Source organism: Mesoplodon densirostris, chromosome 3 (assembly GCF_025265405.1).
Source record: "Mesoplodon densirostris isolate mMesDen1 chromosome 3, mMesDen1 primary haplotype, whole genome shotgun sequence".
NCBI lineage: Eukaryota > Metazoa > Chordata > Mammalia > Artiodactyla > Ziphiidae > Mesoplodon > Mesoplodon densirostris.
In genome coordinates, this window is record NC_082663.1 from 162310990 (window position 1) to 162335548 (window position 24559).

The 24559-nt window shown below is 41.3% G+C and overlaps 1 protein-coding gene across 4 annotated transcripts in view; it reads left to right on the plus strand.

Moving 5' to 3' along the window:
* Positions 1-909: 909 nt before the first annotated feature.
* Positions 910-24559, plus strand: part of UBTD2 (ubiquitin domain containing 2) — a 67317-nt gene continuing 43667 nt past the window's right edge. The window contains exon 1 of one of the 4 annotated variants that reach the window (XM_060094946.1): positions 910-1007. Coding sequence is in view for 1 of the 4 variants with exons in the window: in XM_060094943.1 (XP_059950926.1) it covers positions 1346-1415 (70 nt within the window). In the remaining 3 variants the exon portion in view is untranslated. The other 3 variants (XM_060094944.1, XM_060094945.1, XM_060094943.1) reach the window with 3 other exon arrangements.

Consider the following 24559-nt stretch of genomic DNA (forward strand, 5'->3'; position numbering starts at 1 on the left):
TAAAAATTTTAAGGCATCATGGCAAGAAGCACGATTCTGAAGGGACCATTAACAATTTGGCTTAGACTGGGATAGCAACCGCCAAGAACGTCGGGCGTGGTCAGTGTACCAAATTCTAGTTTAGAAAAAGCAGGGTATTTTATTTATTTATATTTCACTTTGTTCTAAAGACGATTTAGGATACTTAAAGGGAGGGTCTTGAGAAGTAGCACTGTGTCTGAATAATCAGTCCTGTGAGAATGAAACTAGCCCACGTCCCCTGAACTAAGGTCCACGCTTATCTCTCCCTGCACCGGATGGCTTACCTCTGTAATCTGAGTTGTTTGCAACCACAATGACCGCCTCTACGTCTAATAATGGGGCACAGAGATTTTTAGGGGGCAAGGGGGTGGGGCAGGCAAGGGTAAGCCTAGACTCGGGATACCAACCCAATGAACTCTACACAAATCCAAAAGGTGCTGGGACTTCATCCTTCGGCCAGCCTAATGCATTCCCTCCGCCAGTTATTTGGGACCCCGCCTGCGAGTCTCCCATCACTACTGCTCTGTGCACCACCACCTTCCGCTCCCGACCCGCTTCTACAAGAAAGAGCTGACGCCGCCCGAGGAGTCAGAAACTCGATTTCGCCCCTTTCCACTTCTCCTTTCTCACTTTTGCTCCTCCTTTCCTGCTCTCTCTCCCTTCATCGACTTCCTTTCTTCTTCCCGTCTTCGCCTTTCCCTCCTCCACGCCTGCCTTCCACGCCTAGTCCCCGGGAGCAATCCCCGAATCACCTCCTCCAGCTCGGAGGCGCCCTCCTCTTGCCTCGTCGCCTCCCGGCTACCCCTCCGCCCGCGGCCCCGCCCGCAGCCAATCAGTGCGCGGCCTCCCGCGGCCCCGCCCTCCCTGGCTGTTCCGGGGTGGCCCGGCGGAGCCCAGGCCTCGGGAGCGGAGGGCGGCGCCGCGGCGTGGGGGCCGATGGGGCCTGGCGGTCGGGCGGCGCCGGCGCTGGGCTCGCCTGGACACGGGTGTGCGGGGCTGTGAAGGGGTGAGGCGGGCGCTGCGGCTCGCCCGGGATGGGCCAGCCCCGGCCTGCCGGGGCCGAGCCGGAGGCGAGGGCGGCGCGCGGGACAGGCCTGCCGGGCGGGCGGCCCGGGGACTGAGGTAGAAGTGGGCGCGGAGGAAGGGGCCGAGCCAAGGCGGTGGGTGGAGCGGCGAGGGGGGCGGAGGCTGGGCCGCGGCGGGCGAGAGGAGCGGCGCGCCTGTCCGGAGCTCGGTGGCGGCGGCGGCGGCGCCGGAGGCGGCAGAGGCGGCGGCGGGCCCGGACGAGCGCCCGGCGGTGGCGGACGAGGCGCCGGGGGCCCCCATGGGCGGGTGTGTGGGCGCCCAGCACGACTCCTCGGGCAGCCTCAACGAGAACTCGGAGGGCACCGGAGGTAGGTGAGCGCCAGGGGGCAGCCTCGGCCCCCCATTGTTCCCTTCCAGGCCCGGCCACCTGTCCCGGCCCCTGCGGGCCCGCGGGCCGCGCGGCCGGGGTCCCCGTGCCCCTTTGTCATCCCCGCCTCCACGTCACTCCCCGCGCTCCGCTTCCGGCCGCCCCGCCGGCCGCGAGGTCGCCCCCTTTTCTCCCTGGCCCCCGATAAAGCCCTCAGCGCTCCGGGGCTGTAGCCCTCGGTCTCTCGACCCCACCGCCTCGGCTCGGGAAACTCGGACCAGAAACTGCCTCTGGCCACCTCACTCCCTCTCCAGTTGGTTTAATTATTCAGGAACAGGATGGCGGCGCTGGGGTTGCAGAAAAGCCAATTGATGGGGGGTGGGGGGGAGCCTGATGCCTTCCCTCCGACGCGCCCCATCACATCTCTCCGCACCCGTCCTTGTTCAGCAGAGTTGGCTGGTCTCAGCTTTCCTGAGTTTCAGATGACAGCTGCCCTGGTTGGTTCCAGTTTGGCCATTTAAACCTGCAAGTTTCTGGAGCTCGGCTGGGGAAGTCTCAAGCGGCCACAGGCATTACTTTAACGAGGGGTGGGGAACGGTCTTCCCGAGTAAAACGTGGCTTCTTGTTGCAGCCCGGGGGTGTTGGACCAGTGTCGGGGTGGGCTAGTCAAATTCCTGTCCGTCTTACGTAAAGGAAAATATGTAGGATAAAAGTACAAATGCCTGAGAGTCCGTTTGCCCTAGCAGGATCGGCACTGTAAAAGTTTTTGTAACACGAAACGCACTTCTTATTTATTGTAAAAAGCAGTTTGCTGAGGAGAGTATTTTAATGCAATCGGTGTTGTAGTATAGCAGAAGAATAATACAGTTAATTCTACTTTTAGTTAAATGATCTCTTGCTGAGTCCATTCTGTAGCTTGTGTAGAGGACAGAATGTTTTAAATAAGAAATCGCTTTTAGGAACAGCAAAGATGACAGTGTTGGTTTTGTTCCAGCCTTGTGTTAGACGTCTCAAAATGTGGGGCATAAGTTCCTAGACTAAGTCGTTTGGGGATGGGTGGGTTTACAACTTTTTCTTAACATGCTAGCTAGCATTTAGACCAGCTGCTTGCCTGTCACTAAGCTCCATCTATAAACCATGTACATGAATGGTTTGGCTGATGAATGTCCTGAATTGCCTGATGTTTAGCCATGCCACTTCATTTAAAATGTATGGGCATCCTGTATGTCTGAGTCCTGAGTAAATAGTTTGAGAGCTCAGCGAAGCGTGCCTTGAAAAAATCGTCCATGAAAACGGTACTTTATAGTGCATTTCAAGTCAGAGCATAATTACTCAATGGCACATTAACAGTGAGATTTGCCCTGAAAACAGGGCAGGAAGATAAAAAGGGCATGATTGAAAACACCCTTAGGTTAAGATCAACTTGGGGGTCAGATGATTCTTCCTGCGGGTGAGGTGATAATGGTACTGAACTATAGGTGGTGTTACTTTTTAGTAAGTATAGGTAGTGTGCTTGTTATAGGTAGTGTTTAGTTTTAATTAAAATTTTTCACACTTATTTTAATATTCTAATTCAACGTTTTTCTGTTGTTGGTAATGCACTTGAACCAATTTATGGTTTTATGGCCTTTTGGTAGTGTGACTTATGACCAGCCAGGCATTATTAGCATGGGCCTTTTAAAGCAAGAAGTATTCGCTTTTGGTAATTTATTACCAATGGTATCTAGTTAGATAACTATAGTATCAGTTTCTTTGAGAACTGAGTTCTCTGGATCTTAAGCTGTGCTTTACCTTTTTGAAATAAAGTTTAGAAAAAAGGAACCTCAATCACCAAACCTCTTTATTTTTTTTCTGGAGAGAAGGCATGGCCCTGATGTAACTGGGGTGAAGGAATGAGCTGTGTGGCATAAAAGGATTACTTCTGGAATTTAATTAGGGAGGCCTTTATTCTTCATTATTGTCATGATAGTTAAAGAGTTAATTGTGGTTTAAAGGAATTAGCTCAGGTGAGTGTTTCAGGTTAACATGTTAAATAGTTTCTTGCTTATTATGATAGATTTTTGTTGGGAAGGGAAAAACTTTTTCCTAAGGGTGTTGGCCCAGATCCTTCACTTTTCAGACGTACAACAGTCGTTAGTAGTTTTAATCCGGACATATTGGCCTATGAAATTTTTTTTATCAGCATGGAGTTAAGTACAGTTTCCGATGCTTTTCATGACAGATTTAATTACATCCATGGTGTGGTGCAAACATCACCGTTTTAGAATGGCTTCACTTTCTGAATATCAGCAGACTTAGTAAGATGACTTTAAAAAAAAAAAACAACTTTTTTGGCTATTTGAGATACTGTACTTTCCCTTTCCCTCTGAATCTAAGTCTCTTAAGTATGCAAATAATTGTGTGTATATTGAGAAAAACGTCCTTTCTAGGTGCATTAGTTCTTTGAAGAAATTTGAGAAATTTTTGTAAGAGGTTATAGAATATGGAAATGGCTTAATTCATGTTACAGGATTTGTGTTGTCTATTGTTTTGGAATCAATTGCTGTATCTTCTGGCATACCTTGCCTAGAATTCAGTTTTTGAGTTTCAGCTACTTTGACCATTTTTTAAATGCCTAATTTTAATCAAGAAAGGTATATTACAGGAGTTATGCAAGATTATTTAACAGGTCTCTCCAAGCTTCCACACTCCTAGAATTCCCAATTGTTTTGACGTTTGTAGACAACATATTTTATATGGTTCTCTACCTTATTATGACACTGTGATGCTGAGGTTGGCATTTAGGTCCTCTAGACAAGGCTCTAGCCCAAGGCATTTGCCAAGTAATTAAATCTCTGAGGATTTTTTAAAATAAGAAATATGTGAAGAAAAAACAATAAAATGAAATTCATTGAAGATAGCCAGTTACCTTCTTTTCATATTTTGATCATTTCTTTAATGAAAATAGTGATGTACAAAGTAGGTTCTCACTTTCTGGGTATGTCATTTATTCTGTACATTCAGTGGTATCCCAAGATTACTGACCCAGGCGGTCACCAGTTTCCAGGTTTACAGGAGGATAACTCTGAATGCTGAACATTGACTGCTTTATTTCAGAGTGTCTTGAGAATATCATGGAATTCTTTCAGATATCCATTTATAGCAGCCTTAACACCTACTTGATGGGAACAATGGTTTTTGAGTAACAACAGCTACCATTTATCCAGTATTTATTATGTAACAGGTACTGTGATTATGTTCTCATTTAGTCTTCAGCAACTCTGGGAGGTGGATAGTATCTCTTTTATAGATGGATTGAAGCTGGGAGAAATTAAATAACTTGCTTAATATGGCATAGCTTACAAATGGCAGAGTCAGAGCTTAAACTCAGGGCTATAATAAAGAATGCTAGTTTTTTTCTTTTTTTCTAGTTTTATGTTTTAAAAATTTTAGTAAAATACATATAAAACTCTCCACCTTAACCACTTTTTTTTTCCTTTGCGGTACGCGGGCCTCTCACTGTTGTGGCCTCTCCCGTTGCGGAGCACAGGCTCCAGACGGGCAGGCTCAGTGGCCATGGCTCACGGGCCCAGCCACTTCGCGGCATGTGGGATCTTCCCGGACCCGGGCACGAACCCATGTCCCCTGCATTGGCAGGCGGACTCTCAACCACTGCGCCACCAGGAAAGCCCCTACCACTTTTAAGTGTACAGTCAGTGGCATTAATTATATTCACAACGTGCAACCATCATCACTGTGAATTTCCAGAGTTTTTTATCACTACAAACAGACTCTGGATCCATTAAGCAGTATCTTTGCTCCCCTCTCCTCCCAACCTATGGTAACCGCTGATGTATGTTTTGTCTCTGAATTTGCCTATTGTAGATATTTCATATAAATAGAATCATACAATGTTTATTGTTTTGTTGGTGGTATATTTCACTTACATGTCTTCCAGGTTTATCCTGTTGTAGCAAGTATCAATACTAAATCCTTTTTATAGCTGAATAATATTTCATTGTATATATATACACCACATTTTGATTATCTCTTCATCCATTGATGACATTTGTATTGTCTCCACTTTTTGGCTGTTGTGAATAATGCAGCTATGAACTTTGGTGTACACATAGCTGAGTCCCTGTTTTCAGTGCTTTTGGGTATATACCTAGGAGAACCTAGGAATTGATAGGTCATGTGGTAATTCTGTGTTTACCTTTTTGAGGAACTGCCAAACTTCCCTACAGTGGCTGTACCATTTTATATTCCTACTAGCAGCATACGAGGGTTCCAGTTTCTCCACATTTTCACCAACACTTGTTATTTCCCGTTTTAAAAATTATGGCCTCTCTAGTGGGTGTGAAGTGAGTGGTATGTCATTGTAGTCTTGGCTTGCACTTTGTAATGGCTAGTGATGTTAATGTGCTCATTTGGCATTTGAATATCTTCTTTTAATAGATAGAAATGTCTACTTAAGTCCTTTGCCTATTTTTTAATTGGGTTGTTTGGGGTTTTGTCGTTGTTGAGTTGTAAGAGTTCTTTATTTATTCTGTATATTAAACCCTTATCAAGATACATGATTTGCAGATATTTTCTCCCATTCTGTAGGTTGTCTTTTCACTCTCTTGATGGTGTCTTTTGATGCACAAAAGTTTAATGAAGTCCAGTATATCTGTTTTTCCCTTTGTTGCCTGTGCTTATAGTTTCAGTTTTAAATGTGTATTTAATCCTTCACTGATGGAGAAAGAATAAATCTATAACCAGTAATTCACAAATTAACATTTGCTTTCTTAACTATGAATAGAAAGCTGTTTTAAGCTTATTTCCTCTGTCAGATCTGGTGAAAAGGTTGATTTGCAGTGAAATGGTTTTTATTTTATTTTATTTTTTATAACTATTTATTTATTTTTATTTTTGGCTGCGTTGGGTCTTTGTTGCTGTGCGCGGGCTTCTCCTTGCAGTGGCTTCTCTTGTTGTGGAGCAAGGCCTCTAGGTGCGTGGGCTTCAGTAGTTGCGGCACGTGGGCTCTAGAGCGCAGGCTCAGTAGTTGTGGCTCACGGGCTTAGTTGCTCCGTGGCATGTGGGATCTTCCCGGACCAGGGGTCGAACCCTGTCCCCTGCATTAGCAGGCGGATTCTTAATCACTGCACCACCAGGGAAGCACCTGCAGTTAAATGGCTTTTAAAAAGTTGACAAAGGTAATCCATAAGTTGCTTCAACTTCGTAATCAAGAGGTGATTGTTGTATTTTCTGGGGAAGCATTTTAAAATCAACAAGCACTGAGTACCCATAATATGCGTAACTTTGTATTGGTTGCTGTTGTTCCAAAAAAAGGAATCATTATCCTATTTCTTGAGTATGTCAGAATCCTTTTTTAGGAAAACGTAATAAAATATGCACACATGAAGCAACTATAAAACACTATTTAAACAGATAAAAATACCATTGAATAAATTGTGCACATGCTGAGGGAATAAAGGGAAACAAAGTGGCCTCAGCTGCTCAAAGGTGTGGTCCCTCAACCAGCAGCATTGCCATCACATGGGAGCATGTTAGAAACGCAGAATCTCAGGCCCTAGCCCTGAACTATTGAATCAGAATCTGCATTTTAACAAGATTCTCAAATGATTCCCATGCACGTTAAAGTTCGAGAAACATTGATAGAGTATTGCTTACAATGGGAAGAGACTGGAGTGAGGAACCCATGAGGGTAAAAAAAAAAAAACGGCAGGACTTGGTGATTTATTGGATGTAGGGGTGGATACAGAAAAGAAAATACCATGTTTGTGAACCTGGGTAACCAAGAATATTGAGGTGGCTTAAGGTTTAGATGACAGAAGAATTTTTAAGTTGAGATATCATTTAGGATGGTGCAGAAGTTTAGATATGGAACTCCTAAATGTTCAGGATTATGAATGTGGATTTTGGAATCACCTGGGGGTTGACTGAAGGTGTAAAAGTGAATGATTGCTATAAGTAAGTAAAAAGAGGAGGAAAGTACTAAGAATTGAGTCATGAAAATTTCACAAAAGGTAGAGAAATGAGAATCACCTCTCAGGACCTGACCATAGTAAGTACTTAGTATACTGAATTTTGTTGAATTATTGGGAAATGGGAAAACAGTTCTGCCTGTGAAACTGATAGATCTGATTGTATTTGAACTTTTCATTCTAGTACGGTGGTTGCAGAAATTCTAGTTGTAGTTTGACTCATATCCTAATACAAGATAGACTTTTTAGGCATCCAGCCCCAGAATATACCAACAGCCCTTTTGAGGTTGGTGTACTTCAGAACAAAAACATCCTCTACAAGACATCAGTTACTCTTTTTTTTTTAAATTAATTTATTTATTTGTTTTTATTTTTTTGGCTGTGTTGGGTTTTTGTTGCTGTGCACGGGGTTTCTCAAGTTGCGGCGAGCAGGGGCTACCCTTTGTTATGGTGCACAGACTTCTCATTGCGGTGGCTTCTCTTGTTGCGGAGCATGGGCTCTAGGCGCGTGGGCTTCAGTAGTTGTGACATGCGGGCTCTGTAGTTGTGGCTCGTGAGCTCTAGAATGCAGGCTCAATATTTGTAGCATAGGGGCTTAGTTGTTCCGCTGCATGTGGGATCTTCCTGGGCCAGGGATCGAACCTGTGTCCCTCGCATTGGCAGGCGGATTCTTAACCACTGTGCCACCAGGGAAGCCTATCAGTTACTTTCTTCACCAGAATATGCAAATCTATTCCTTATATATTTTCAGTGTCCCATATATTATTTATACACATCATCTAACTAGGTTGCTTATTGAATTTTCTTTTGCTTCTACTCTTAGGACTGTGCCTATAGTAAAAAATGAAGCACACTGAACATGACTAGGACTAAAGATTGTCTCCTCCTTTTTTATCCCTAGTGGGACAGTAGAAGTAAAAATCTTTCATTTTTTTTTTGGGTTGGTGAGCTCTGGGGCTTTATCAGAGGGATGCATAAAATTTCATACCATTTGGAGAGAGACATACTGTGAAATAGGAGGCATTTACTTGATAAAGCAGAGGGTGGCTGATTTGACTAGGAGTGGAGTTGTGTGGAAAGAACCAAAAGGGACATATACAGCAAGAAAATGCAGGTTGGAAATACAGTGAGTGGTACTGTGGGTGGGTAGGTAGGTCCAGTAGGTATGAGAACTGAAATTAGGCCAGGGAAGCTACAGTTGGAAAATACTGCCATATGGGGCAAGCTGAATCCTCTTTGAGAAAAGATTTTAAAACTCCGGTTTACATAAAAAACTGACATGGTATGTTGTAGCCCCCGCCTCATCAGCTACCTTCCACTGGGCTAGTCCCACTCGTTTTCAATTTTCTACTAAGTAGAGGGTTGAAATTTTTTCTGAGTCAAGATTATTTTGGAATTTATGTTGGAAAGACATTTTGAAAGAACAGTCTCATTATGGATATTAAATGGGCTGTCTTTTTCATCTCTGATTTTATATTTAGGAATAAGTTGCTAGTGATACACAGTATGGACAGAAGATTTAAGCCACTAGAAATGATAGGAATTGTCATTCCTTTGATTGTTGATGGCCCTAGTCTATAATACCTGTCTTTCTTATGGAGAAATTGTAATCAGTGGATTTTATTTTTAAATCTGATTTTCTTACTGTAAATGCAAAGCTTTGGCAGCACCTTGCTAGTAGTACTTTACCCAGGTGAGTCTTCTAACGTGAATGATTATTGAGTGTTAATAACAGTAATAAGGAACTTTTGCCTTTATGTTAATGAATTATCTCTCTAGTGGTTTTTGACCGAAACACATTCTTCTCTTGTTGCAAGGGAGCATTAGGTTGATTTTGGTAAGCAACATGATCATATTAATTGGGAGATCAATTTGCTGATTTAGTGATTCTCTCCTTTTTCCTTACTGCAGACCACCTGAATGGTTTATCTTCATTTGGTGGACCACTGCACCTGATTCTCCCCGCCACCCCTCACCATCCCTACCCAGCTTTCTGCTTCTGCTTGTCGGGCAGTACTAGGCTACCAGCAGTCTCCTCATGATTCACTGGTAGTTCAAGGACCATAGGTTGAGACTTTACTAATGCGTATGTACTTAAAGATGCATGTGTGTTGGCCAAGAACAATCAAGCATGTATTCATCTTGCATCAGCTACTTTGACTTGCAGGCAGCAAGAATCAAGCTTGCTTTTGAATATACTCCATATATTGAGCTGAGTGGTTAAATATTGCTGAGTATACATTGGGTAGTGTAATGCCATATTTTTTCATGTTTGCAGTAAAACTTTTAGAAGTTTCCATTATAGCTCTGTTATTAGAAATGAAATTTCTGTTGAAGGTAGCTGTCTAAGAAAAAGAGATATTTACATGTGGGGGTAATTTTATATGAATTTTACTTGAGTGTGAAGTCTTAATGATATACATTTGCTCAAGACTTCAATAGGTAATGAATTAGTGACTTTGGGACTTTTCTGTTTAAGTTCTTACCCTCACAAGAAACCCTTCAGATAATTTTATGCATTTATTATAATTGGCTTGTAGGTATCAGCAAGGTCAGATTGCTTCTTTGCATTTGTTCAGATAGTTTCCATGCTTGTGGGCTGTGTGACAAGAGTGTCAAAGGGGCAGAGTAACAAATAGTCCAAGTCATTCAAGGTATGAATCTGCTTCATAATAAACTATCACTTTCAACTCAGGGCAAACACTTTATTTTTTTAGGTTCTTCCTGAAAGGAAAAAGCTGTCTTTTAAAAAGAGACAGCTTCTGTTATTTCTAATTGCCAGCACTTGAAGCTAACTATAAGTAGAGATATAAGTAAGACTTGCGGAGACTTCCGGGTAAGATGGCGGAAGAGTAAGACGCGGAGATCACCTTCCTCCCCACGGATACACCAGAAATACAGCTACACGTGGAACAACTCCTACAGAACACCTACTGAACGCTGGCAGAAGACCCCAGACCTCCCAAAAGGCAAGAAACCCCCCACATACCTGGGTAGGGCAAAGCGGAGAGATCCCCACACAGAGGATCAGTGCCGAGCGGCACTCACCAGCCCGAGAGGCTTGTCTGCTCGCCCGCCGGGGCGCGCAGCGCTGGAAGCTGAGGCTCGGGCTTCGGTCAGAGCGCAGGGAGAGGACTGGGGCTGGCGGCGAGAACTCAGCCTGAAGGGGGCTAATGTGCCACAGCTAGCCGGGAGGGAGTCCGGGAAAACTCTGGAGCTGCCGAAGAGGCAAGAGACTTTTTCTTCCCTCTTGGTTTCCTGGTGCGCGAGGAGAGGGGATTAAGAGCGCTGCTTAAAGGGGCTCCACAGACGGGCGTGAGTCGCGACTGAAAGCGCGGAGCCCAGTGACGGGCGTGGGACGCTGGGGCTGCTGCTGCCGCCGCCAAGAAGCCTGTGTGCGAGCGCAGGTCACTGCCCACACCGCCCTTCCGGGAGCCTGTGCAGCCCGCCACTGCCGGGGTCCCGGGATCCAGGGGCGGCTTCCCTGGGAGAACGCACGGCGCACCTCGGGCTGGTGCAACGCCACGCCGACCTTTGCCGCTGCAGGCTCGCCCCGCACTCCGTGTCCCTCCCTCCCGCCCGGCCTGAGTGAGCCAGAGTCCCCGAAGAGGCTGCTCCTTTAACCCTGTCCTGTCTGAGCGAAGAACAGACGCCCTCCGGCAACCTACACGCAGAGGCGGGGCCAAATCCAAAGCTGAGACCCAGGAGCTGTGAGAATAAAGAAGAGAAAGGGAAACCTCTCCCAGCAGCCTCAGAAGCAGCGGATTAAAGCTCCACAATCAACTTGATGTACCCTGCATCTGTGGAATATATGAATAGACAACACATCATCCCAAATTTGAGGAGCCCGGAGTCAGTGCTGTGCCTCTGAGGTGGGAGAGCCAACTTCAGGACACTGGTCCACAAGAGACCTCCCAGCTCCACATATCAAACGGCAAAAATCTTCCAGAGATCTCCATCTCAACACCAGCACCCAGCTTCACTCAACGACCAGCAAGCTACAGTGCTGGACACCCTAAGCCAAACAACTAGCAAGACAGGAACACAATGCCACCCATTAGCAGAGAGGTGGCCTAAACTCATAAAAAGTCCGCAGACACCCCAAAACACACCACCAGACGTGGACCTGCCCACCAGAAAGACAAGATCCAGCCTTATGCACCAGAACACAGGCACTAGTTCCCTCCACCAGGAAGCCTACACAACCCACTAAACCAACCTTAGCCACTGGGGACAGACACCTAAAACAATGGGAACTACGAACCTGCAGCCTGCAAAAAGGAGACCCCAAACACAGTAACATAAGCAAAATGAGAAGACAGAAAAACACACAGCAGGAGAAGGAGCAAGATAAAAACCCACCAGACCTAACAAATGAAGAGGTAATAGGCAGTCTACCTGAAAAAGAATTCAGAATAATGATGGTAAAGATGATCCAAGATTCTATTTCCCAGATCCAAAATCTTGGAAATAGAATAGACAAAATGCAAGAAACAGTTAACAAGGACCTAGAAGAACTAAAGATGAATCAAGCATCAATTAAAAACACAATACATGAAATAAAAAATACTCTAGATGGGATCAATAGCAGAATAACTGAGGCAGAAGAACGGATAAGTGAGGTGGAAGATAAAATAGTGGAAATAACTGCTGCAGAGCAAAATAAAGAAAAAAGAATGAAAAGAACAGAGGACAGTCTCAGAGACCTCTGGGACAACATTAAACGCACCAACATTCGAATTATAGGGGTTCCAGAAGAAGAAGAGAAAAAGAAAGGGACTGAGAAAATATTTGAAGAGATTATAGTTGAAAACTTCCCTAATATGGGAAAGGAAATAGTTAATCAAGTCCAGGAGGCACAGAGAGTCCCATACAGAATAAATCCAAGGAGAAATACGCCAAGACACATATTAATCAAACTGTCAAAAATTAAACACAAAGAAATCATATTAAAAGCAGCAAGGCAAAAACAACAAATAACACACAAGGGAATCCCCATCAGGATAACAGCTGATGTCTCAGCAGAAACTCTACAAGCCAGAAGGGAGTGGCAGGACATAATTAAAGTGATGAAGGAGAAAAACCTGCAACCAAGATTACTCTACCCAGCAAGGATCTCATTAAGATTTGATGGAGAAATTAAAACGTTTACAGACAAGCAAAAGCTGAGAGAGTTCAGCACCACCAAACCAGCTTTACAACAAATGCTAAAGGAACTTCTCTAGGCAGGAAACACAACAGAAGGAAAAGAACTACAATAACGAACCCAAAACAATTAAGAAAATGGGAATAGGAACATACATATCGATAATTACCTTAAATGTAAATGGACTAAATGCTCCCACCAAAAGACACAGATTGGCTGAATGGATACAAAAACAAGACCCATATATATGCTGTCTACAAGAGACCCACTTCAGACCTAGAGACACATACAGACTGAAAGTAAGGGGATGGAAAAAGATATTCCATGCAAATGGAAACCAAAAGAAAGCTGGAGTAGCAATTCTCATATCAGACAAAATAGACTTTAAAATAAAGACTACTAGAAGAGACAAAGAAGGACACTACATAATGATCAAGGGATCGATCCAAGAAGAAGATATAACAATTGTAAATATTTATGCACCCAACATAGGAGCACCTCAATACATAAGGCAAATACTAACAGCCATAAAAGGAGAAATCGACAGTAACACACTCATAGTAGGGGACTTTAACACCCCACTTTCACCAATGGACAGATCATCCAAAATGAAAATAAATAAGGAAACACAAGCTTTAAATGATACATTAAACAAGATGGATTTAATTGATATTTATAGGACATTCCATCCAAAAACAACAGAATACACATTTTTCTCAAGTGCTCATGGAACATTCTCCAGGATAGATCATATCTTGGGTCACAAATCAAGCCTTGGTAAATTTAAGAAAATTGAAATTGTATCAAGTATCTTTTCTGACCAGAATGCTATGAGACTAGATATCAATTACAGGAAAAGATCTGTAAAAAATACAAACACGGGCCTCCCTGGTGGCGCAGTGGTTGAGAGTCCGCCTGCCGATGCAGGGGATACGGGTTCGTGCCCCGGTCTGGGAGGATCCCATATGCCGCGGAGCGGCTGGGCCCGTGAGCCATGGCCGCTGGGCCTGCGCGTCCGGAGCCTGTGCTCCGCAACGGGGGAGGCCACAACAGTGAGAGGCCCGCGTACCGAAAAAAAAAAAAAAAAAAATACAAACACATGGAGGCTAAACAATACACTACTTAATAACGAAGTGATCACTGAAGAAATCAAAGAGGAAATTAAAAAATACCTAGAAACTAATGACAATGGAGACACGATGACCCAAAACCTATGGGATGCAGCAAAAGCAGTTCTAAGAGGGAAGTTTATAGCAATACAATCCCACCTTAAGAAACAGGAAACATCTCGAATAAACAACCTAACCTTGCACCTAAAGCAATTAGAGAAAGAAGAACAAAAATATCCCAAAGTTAGCAGAAGGAAAGAAATCATAAAAATCAGATCAGAAATAAATGAAAAAGAAATGAAGGAAACGATAGCAAAGATCAATAAAACTAAAAGCTGGTTCTTTTGAGAAGATGAACAAAATTGATAAACCATTAGCCAGACTCATCAAGAAAAAAAGGGAGAAGACTCAAATCAATAGAATTAGAAATGAAAAAGGAGAAGTAACAACTGACACTGCAGAAATACAAAAGATCATGAGAGATTACTATAAGCAACTCTATGCCAATAAAATGGACAACCTGGAAGAAATGGACAAATTCTTAGAAATGCACAACCTGCCAAGACTGAATCAGGAAGAAATAGAAAATATGAACAGACCAATCACAAGCACTGAAATTGAAACTGTGATAAAAAATCTTCCAACAAACAAAAGCCCAGGACCAGATGGCTTCACAGGCGAATTCTATCAAGCATTTAGAGAAGAGCTAACACCTATCCTTCTGAAACTCTTCCAAAATATAGCAGAGGGAGGAACACTCCCAAACTCTACGAGGCCACCATCACCTTGATACCAAAACCAGACAAGGATGTCACAAAGAAAGAAAACTACAGGCCAATATCACTGATGAACATAGATGCAAAAATCCTCAACAAAATACTAGCAAACAGAATCCAACAGCACATTAAAAGGATCATACACCATGATCAAGTGGGGTTTATTCCAGGAATGCAAGGATTCTTCAATATACGCAAATCAATCAACGTGATACACCATAGTAACAAGTTGAAGGAGAAAAACCATATGATCATCTCAATAGATGCAGAGAAAGCTTTTGACAAAATTCAACACCCATTTATGATAAAAACCCTGCAGAAAGTAGGCATAGAGGGAACTTTCCTCAACATAATAAAGGCCATATATGACAAACCCACAGCCAGCATCGTCCTCAATGGTGAAAAACTGAAACCATTTCCACTAAGATCAGGAACAAGACAAGGTAGCCCACTCTCACCACTCTTATTCAACATAGTTTTGGAAGTTTTAGCCACAGCAATCAGAGAAGAAAAGGAAATCAAAGGAATCCAAATCAGAAAAGAAGAAGTAAAGCTGTCACTGTTTGCAGATGACATGATACTATACATAGAGAATCCTAAAGATGCTACCAGAAAACTACTAGAGTTAAATGAATGAATTTGGTAAAGTAGCAGGATACAAAATTAATGCACAGAAATCTCTGGCATTCCTATATACTAATGATGAAAAATCTGAAAGTGAAATCAAGGAAACACTCCCATTTACCTTTGCAACAAAAAGAATAAAATATCTAGGAATAAACCTACCTAAGGAGACAAAAGACCTGTATGTAGAAAATTATAAGACACTGATGAAAGAAATTAAAGATGATACAAATAGATGGAGAGATGTACCATGTTCTTGGATTGGAAGAATCAACATTGTGAAAATGACTCTACTACCCAAAGCAATCTACAGATTCAATGCAATCCCTATCAAACTACCACTGGCATTTTTCACAGAACTAGAACAAAAAATTTCAAAATTTGTACGGAAACACAAAAGACCCCGAATAGCCAAAGCAATCTTGAGAACGAAAAATGGAGCTGGAGGAATCAGGCTCCCTGACTTCAGACTATACTACAAAGCTACAGTAATCAAGACAGTATGGTACTGGCACAAAAACAGAAAGATAGATCAATGGAACAGGATAGAAAGCCCAGAGTTAAACCCACGGACATATGGTCACCTTATCTTTGATAAAGGAGGCAGGAATGTACAGTGGAGAAAGGACAGTCTCTTCAATAAGTGGTGCTGGGAAAACTGGACAGGGACATGTAAAAGTATGAGATTAGATCACTCCCTAACACCATACACAAAAATAAGCTCAAAATGGATTAAAGACCTAAATGTAAGGCCAGACACTATCAAACTCTTAGAGGAAAACATAGGCAGAACACTCTATGACATAAATCACAGCAAGATCCTTTTGGACCCACCTCCTAGAGAAATGGAAATAAAGACAAAAATAAACACATGGGACCTAATGAAACTTCAAAGCTTTTGCACAGCAAAGGAAACCATAAACAAGACCAAAAGACAACCCTCAGAATGGGAGAAAATATTTGCAAATGAAGCAACTGACAAAGGATTAATCTCCAAAATTTATAAGCAGCTCATGCAGCTCAATAACAAAAAAACAAACAACCCAATCCAAAAATGGGCAGAAGACCTAAATAGACATTTCTCCACAGAAGATATACAGACTGCCAACAAACACATGAAAGGATGCTCAACATCTTTACTCATTAGAGAAATGCAAATCAAAACTACAATGAGATATCATCTCACACCAGTCAGAATGGCCATCATCAAAAAATCTAGAAACAATAAATGCTGGAGAGGGTGTGGAAAAAAGGGAACACTCTTGCACTGTTGGTGGGAATGTGAATTGGTACAGCCGCTATGGAGAACGGTATGGAGGTTCCTTAAAAAACTACAAATAGAACTACCATATGACCCAGCAATCCCATTACTGGGCATATACCCTGAGAAAACCATAATTCAAAAAGAGACATGTACCAAAATGTTCATAGCAGCCCTATTTACAATAGCCCGGAGATGGAAACAACCTAAGTGTCCATCATCGGATGAATGGATAAAGAAGATGTGGCACATATATACAATGGAATATTACTCAGCCATAAAAAGAAATGAAATTGAGCTATTTGTAATGAGGTGGATAGACCTAGAGTCTGTCATACAGAGTGAAGTAAGTCAGAAAGAGAAAGACAAATACTGTATGCTAACACATATATATGGAATTTAAGAAAAAAAAATGTCATGAAGAACATAGGGGTAAGACAGGAATAAAGACACAGACCTACTAGAGAATGGACTTGAGGATATGGGGAGGGGGAAGGGTAAGCTGTGACAAAGTGAAAGAGCGTCATGGACATATATACACTACCAAACGTAAGGTAGATAGCTAGTGGGAAGCAGCCGCATAGCACAGGGAAATCAGCTCGGTGCTTTGTGACCGCCTGGAGGGGTGGGATAGGGAGGGTGGGAGGGAGAGGCAAAAGGGAGGGGGTATGGAAACATATGTATATGTATAACTGATTAAATTTGAAAAAAAAATAAAAATAAATAAAAAAGAAAAAAAAAGAAGTAAGACTTGCTCTGTGAAATCAGGTTAGCTTATGGTCTAATGAAGGAATCATACATTTAAATAATTAGGAAAAGTTTAAAAAGTCTCTATAGCAATGAAAAAAGTATTATGGAAGTTCAAGGAGCAGTGTGGAGCGCTGTCAGAAAACTTCATTGGAGAGGTGATACAAGAAGTTGGTCTTGAAAGAGGAGTAGATGAAGAGGCAAAAGGGCATTCTGTGTGCAGAGGAAATTACTTGTATAGAAATAGGAAAAAACATGGCATTTGGGGGACTGGCAAGAAGCCTGTGGAAGGAATGGTGAAACATGAAGTTATTAGGGTATGTTGTCAGATTTTGGAATGCATAATTGGCATAGTCAATAGACAAAGTTGCGAGACAATATTATAGGTGGTACTAGTTCAGTGGTTTAAAATTTTACTTTTTGTTTTTTTGTGCATCCATTTAATGCTGCATTCTGAAGTTATTTTGTACAAATTTCTGATGTACTAGGTTGTTATAGTCTTTAACAGATTTTTTATTCTTTTGTAGTTGTAATGGGATTATTACATATTAAACATAAAGACAAAACTGATATCGTATATTAACGCATATATGTGGGATCTGAAAAAACTGGTATAAACGATCTTATTTACAAAGCAGAAATAGAGCCACAGACGTAGAGAACAAACGTATGGAAGGGGAAGGAGGATGTGGGATGAATTAGGAGATTGGGATTGACATATATACACTATTGATACTATGTATGAAATAGACAACTAATGAGAACCTACTGTAGAGCACAGGGAACTCTACTCAGTGCTCTGTGGTGACCTAAATGGGAAGGAAATCCAAAAAAGAGGGGATATATGTATACGTATACCGATTCACTTTGCTGTACAGTAGAAACTAACACAACATTGTAAAGCAACTATACTCCAATAAAAATTTTAAAAATAAAAAAAATAAAATAGAAAAAAAACCATAAAATTTTAAAATTTTTTTTCGGTACACGGGCCTCTCACTGTTGTGGCCTTTCACATTGCGGAGCACAGGCTCCGGACGCGCAGGCTCAGCAGCCATGGCTCACGGGCCTAGCCGCTCCGCGGCATGTGGGATCTTCCCGGACCAAGGCACGAACCCGTGTCCCCTGCATCGGCAGGCGGACTCTCAACCACTGCGCCATCAGGAAAGCCCCTATATGTTTGTTTTTTTTACATACACTTGTAGGTGTTTGTCCCAGATCAGTTGTTTTCTCTTGGGTTCCAGTTTTCTGGCATATGTGAAGAATTTGGACTAAGATTCTGCAGATCTGCCTGAGTTTTAATGTCTGTTGAGAAAAGGCCTGCATTGGCTGTGGTACTTTGGGCTCAGTTTCTTCTGAAGAAAAAAAAAATTGTTGAAAACAGAGAGGATTAATGGATTAGATCTTCTCTATCAAGATATCTAATTTTTTTAAAAACATTTTTAATGATAATTTTCAAACGTTGAAAAGTTGAAAGACTCTAGTACAAACAATTGAATACCCATCAGTTAGATTGAACAAATGTGTGTGTATGTATATATACACTTGCTTAACTGTTTGAAAGTGAGTACAGACATCATGACACTTCAACATGCGTCTTTAAAAAATAAAGCTCTTCTCCTACATAACAATACTATTATCACTCCTAAGAAGATTAACTGTTATTCCCTAAGATCTAGTCCATAATCAGAATCTCCCAGTTGTCCCTCAAGTGTCTTTTATGTTTTTTTCAAAATAGGATCTAATCTGCATTTAGACGTTGCATTTGTTTGTCTCTTTAATCTTTTTTCTTTAGAAATTTATTCTTTTTTTAAAGGTTCATTTATTATTTATTTATTTATTTTAGGCTGCATCGATCTTAGTTGTGGCACGCAGGGTCAATGATGGTATCTTTCGTTGCGGCCCATGGGCTTCTCTAGTAGTGGGTTTCTCTCTAGTTGGGGCAGCGGGTTTTCTCTTCTCTGGTTGTGGCGTGCAGGCTCCAGGGAGCGTGGGCTCCAGAGCACATGGGCTCTGCAGTTTGCTGCATGCACGGTCTCTAGTTGAGGTGTGCTAGCTCCGTAGTTGTGGCACATGGGCTTATTTGCCCCGCGGAATGTGGGATCTTAGTTCCCTGACCAGGGATCAAACCTGCATCCCCTGCATTTTAAGGCGGATTCTTTACCACTGGACCACCAGGAAAGTCCCTCTTTAATCTTTTTAAATCTAGAAAACCTCCCTCCCTTTTCTCCCCTATGACATTGACTTTTTGAAGAGTCTTATATTATGTACCACCATCTGGATTTGTCTGATTGTTTCCCTGTGGTGTATTTAGTGAATTCTTACAGCCTCTGTATTTTCTTTAGACTGGAAATTAGGTAGATCTAATTCTTTTTTTTTTAAGATTTAATTTTTACTTATTTTTGGCTGCGTTGGGTTTTCGTTGCTGCGCACAGGTTTTCTCTGGTTGTGGTGAGCGGGGGCTACTCTTCGTTGCGGTGCATGGGCTTCTTGCGGTGGCTTCTCTTGTCACAGAGCACAGGCTCTAGGCGTGCGGGCTTCAGTAATGTGGCACGCGGGCTCTAGAGCGCAGGCTCAGTAGTTGTGGCGCATGGGCTTAGTTACTCTGCGGAATGTGTGGGATCCTCCCGGACCAGGGATCGAACCCGTGTCCCATGCATTGGCAGGCGGATTCTTATCCACTGCGCCACAGAGGAAGTCCCAGGTAGATCTAATTCTAACAAAATATGTATGATTCTTTATTTCCTAGACTATAGTAGATCCAAAATCCAAACTTTTCCTAGTTCTTTTCTGCTATCTAACTTCCAACACTAGGATAATCTTTCATTATGGAACAAGTATGAGCCTTTTTTTGTTTTTCATTTTTCCACGCAGAAATAATCCTGCCGTCCTGCATATCATAGTACTATTATTCTTTAGTGCCTAGTCTCCTTCTCTTGTTCTTTCCCCCAACTTTATTGAGGAATAATTGACAAATATTATTGTATATATTTAAAGTATACAATATCATGATTTCATATACATATACATTGTGAAACTATTACCCAAATCAAGATAATTAACACATTCTTGGTAATGAGAATCCTTAAGGTCTACTCTCAGCGACTTTCAAGTATAAAGTACTGTGTTATTAACAGTCAACCATACTGAACATTAGATCTTCATAGCTCTTGCTTCTTAAAACTGAAAGTTTGTACCCTTTGACCCACATCCCGTTCTCCCATTTTTACAAAAATCTTCTATCATCGTTATTTTTGTACATTACTTATATTCTCAGAATATAAGCTGCATTGGACCTGGGACAGAGACTTCAGTTTCCTCATAGTACTTTAGGCTTAGTTAACAATTGTGTGAAACACATCTTTGACTTTACAATGGCGTTAGGGAGAAAGTGATATTTTCTTGATAGAACATTATTTAATTCTAGAACAAAAACCTTGTTAAATAAGACCATACAGTGTAATGAAAAGATCTGGGAGTCAGAATTCTTCAGTTCTGGTTCCACCTCTGTTCCCTGTATCAGTTACCTTAAATAAGTCGCTTGACTTCCTGGTTTCTTAGTTTTTTTCTCATCTGTAAAATGAGCATGTTGGCTGAGATCAGTAGACTCCAACTTTTTAAACAGTTGAATCTTCTTTTTTAGGTATATGTTACATTGAACACTAATATATCAGTCTCAGCATTTGATTTATTTTTATTTTGATTGTATATAGTCACTAAAAAATAAAAATAAATGATTTAGAGTCTCATAAAGTTCTGTAGATTTTTTAAAAGTTTGAATCACTAACACTATCAGCTATACTCAGAACTTAAACGCTAACATGTCATACAGTATTATGGTTTATGTTTTACTTTCACTGAGCATTCTTCAGTTAATTTTTAAGATGAGGGCATATACTGAGCAGATGCATATGAGATTGCTCTGACATTTAATGAAGCCCAGACATCCATGTGCTGTATTAGTGTGTTCCCTGGTGCTGTGTTACATGTATGTGCTTGTATTAATAAAAGGCATATGCAGAGCTGTGGTTTTCCCAATCAGTGACACAGTTACAAGACGTTCCTTAAGTTTCATATATGCATAGAGAAGGCAAGAGAAGCTTCATTTCAATGACTCTGTGATCATTTTGATGAAGCAGCATAAGCTAACATGTTTCATGATGGTCTTTATGTTTGAAATTTAACATTTGATGTGTGGTACTTTTTATTAGGGTTCTTAAAAAATAGCAAAAATATATTTTACAAAATAGTTTGTTTATGGAATGCTGAAACAGGTGTTTGGTCTCTTGAATTCTTTAGAACCAGTTTAAAAAGTTGTGTGACTAGATCCTAGGAAAAGTCTTAACCTAACACACATAATTTCAATCAGGTTTTCTCGACTCTCAGGATTGGTGTACTGTGTTGGGCATTGTATTACATATTTGGAGTTTCATAGAATTAATGAAAGAATAGTACTATATTAATTAAGAAGTTTACACAATTTAGAGAAATAATATGTTATCCAAATTAATTTTGATGCTGACTTTGAGAGGAAACAAAGGAAAGATAAAACATTAAAAATAGTGAAGGGATCAAGGTGATGGTGACTGTTGTAGCTATACCAGTAATTGCTATCTGGTTACAGATCTGGAAGTTGGTTCACTTACTCCATCTAATTGATTTGCTTTCACCAGGAATTAAAAGGATGGGGAACAAGCCCTCAGGGTGGTCTTTCTCTTCCAGAGCAACTTTTGGCTTAGAATGCACTCTGAAAGTGAAGGTATTTCATTATTTAAGATGTGAACTTCACCTCTCAGTTCATTTTAAGCTGGAAGTGCACCTTGGCACGGTTAGGCCTTTGCTTTTCCCTACCTCTGACGCCATGTCACTTTTCACTTTTCTCTTTTCTCTCTTGAGCATAAAATATTCCAACTCTTTGCCTACAATTGGGCAAACTTGTATCATGTTTAACCTTCGGAAGTTCAGACAGTGAGTACTTCATGGAAAAGGGATTGTTGGATGAGATCTGTGTTTGTGATTTATGAAGGAGGAACTAGAATCAGAAGAGGTGCTGAGAAGGACCTGGAGGTGAGATCTGGTGTCTGCCATGTTTGTGAGAGTCTGACTCTTGCTTATGAAGAATGGACTAGATTGAGATGAATCATAGAAGGGATGTCAGTGGAAGATCTTTGCATCTAGTGAATAAAGCTTAACTTCTTTCCATTTCAGGGCCTTTGCCTTAATGTAAATAAATATTTGCTGTGTAGTGCTTTTTATTACAGTTCTTAAAAATAGCATGATCTTTCCCCATGTTTTATTTTTTTATATCGCTTTTGGAAATTACTTGTTTACTTGTTTGTTTCCTGTCTTCTCCCACAATATTATAAGGTCTGTGAGGTCAGGGGCCTTTTCTGATTTCTTCTTTACTGTATGCCTAGTATCTAGTATAGTTACTGGTACATGTGCATTCAGTAGTTGCTGATTGAATAAATAAGTGAAATAATGAATGAATAGTTGTGACTGTTTTATCATTTGGAGAATGAAAAGTTTACTACTTGGCTTTAGTTATTTCATTTGTTTTTTGGGTGAAATGTATAGTAATAAAAACTATTGTAATGTTGTAATGTACAACTATGTCCTTGGTTGTACAGGGGCCTATTATCTTTAGTGATTTTCCTCATCATAATTAACTCTGGGATAGATTCTTATTTGCCTGTTTGATGAAAGGAGGGAGTGATCTGATTTGCTTGTTAAAGTCTCCCCACTTATTTTGTGTTTATTTGTGTATTATTCTGTCATCCTTAGCAAACTTAGTGGTGATTTGAATTGCTTTGCATATGAAAAGAGGGTTAATTATATTTAAAGCCCACCCAGCCCAGTGGCATTTATGTCAGGCTGTTTTTGAGCTGATTCTGTGCTTATGTTGAATGCAGCAGAAATCTAGGTCTCACATGCAGCCTGTAAAGTATTATATTGACAAGGAATAATGAAGACACCCTTTAAGAATTCTCTGAATTCAGGTGTTTGGGGTTTTTCTGAGGAGACATCTTAGGGGATGTTGGAGAAGGGCAGAGCCTGGGGACAACTTGTAGGGTGGAACTGCTCTCTGAAGTACTTTACTAAACATTGATTTCACTCTGGGGCTCAGAACTGTTCGTCCTTTATTTATTTTCTAAACCACATTCCTCCATATAAAAACTATTGAGTTGGCCAAAAAGTGCCTTCGGTTTTTAAGTAAAAATAAAAGACACATTTTTCATTTTCACCAAGAACTTTATTGAACAGCATATTCACCCTTTTGTTTCACTACCTTCTGCCATTTTTCAGGCAACTTAATAGTTCCATCTTCCAACTTTTTATCTTTTTGAGCAACGAATTGTTCCAGGTGCCTTTTACAGTCTTTCAGGGAATTGAAATCTTTTCCGTTAAGAGAATTTTGTAAAGACCGAAATCAATCGAAATCCGAAGGTGCAATGTCTGGCGAATATGGCAGAAGAATCAGAAATTCCCAGCCAAACTGTAACAATTTTTGTCTGGTCATCAAAGAAACATGTGGTCTTGCATTATCCTGATGGAAGATTATGTGTTTCCTTTTGACTAATTCTGGACACTTTTCGTCAAGTGCTGCTTTCATGTGGTCTAATTGGGAGCAGTACTTGTTGGAATTAATCATTTGGTTTTCCGGATACAGGAGTCCCTTCCAATCCCACCATATACACAACATCACCTTCTTTGGTTGAAGACCGGCCTTTGGTGTGGTTGGTGGTGGTTCATTTCGCTTGCCCCACGATCTCTTCAGTTCCACATTACTGTACAATATCCACTTTTCATCGCCTGTCACAATTTGTTTTAAAAATGGAACGTTTTTTTTCATTATGTTTAACTAGAGAATCACATGTGGAAATATGGTCAAGAAGGTTTTTTTCACCTGACTTATGTGGAACCCAAACATCAGAGCGATTCACATAACCAAACTGGTGCAAATGATTTTCAGTGCTTGATTTGGATATTTTGAGTATGTCGGCTATCTCCCGCGTGGTATGACGTTGATTGTTCTCACTTAATGTCTCGATTTGATCGCTGTCAACTTCAGCTGGTCTGCCTGACTGTGGAGCATCATCCAACGAGAAATCTCCAGCACGAAACTTTGCAAACCACTTTTGACACGTTCGATCAGTCATAGCACCTTCCCCGTACACTGTACAAATCTTTTTTTGTGTGTTTCAGTTGCATTTTTACCTTTCTTGAAATAATAAAGCATGATATACTGAAAATGTTTTTTTTTTCTTCCACCTTCAATATTAAAATGGCTACACAAAAATTCACCAACTTGGATAAGTCTTTTTTAAAATAAATTTATTTATTTTTGGCTGTGTTGGGTCTTCGTTGCTGCGTGCAGGCTTTCTCTAGTTGCGGCGAGCGGGGGCTACTCTTTGTTGCGGTGTGCAGGCTTCTCATTGCAGTGGCTTCTCTTGTTGTGGAGCACGGGCTCTAGGCACCCGGGCTTCAATAGTTGTGGCACGCAGGCTTCAGT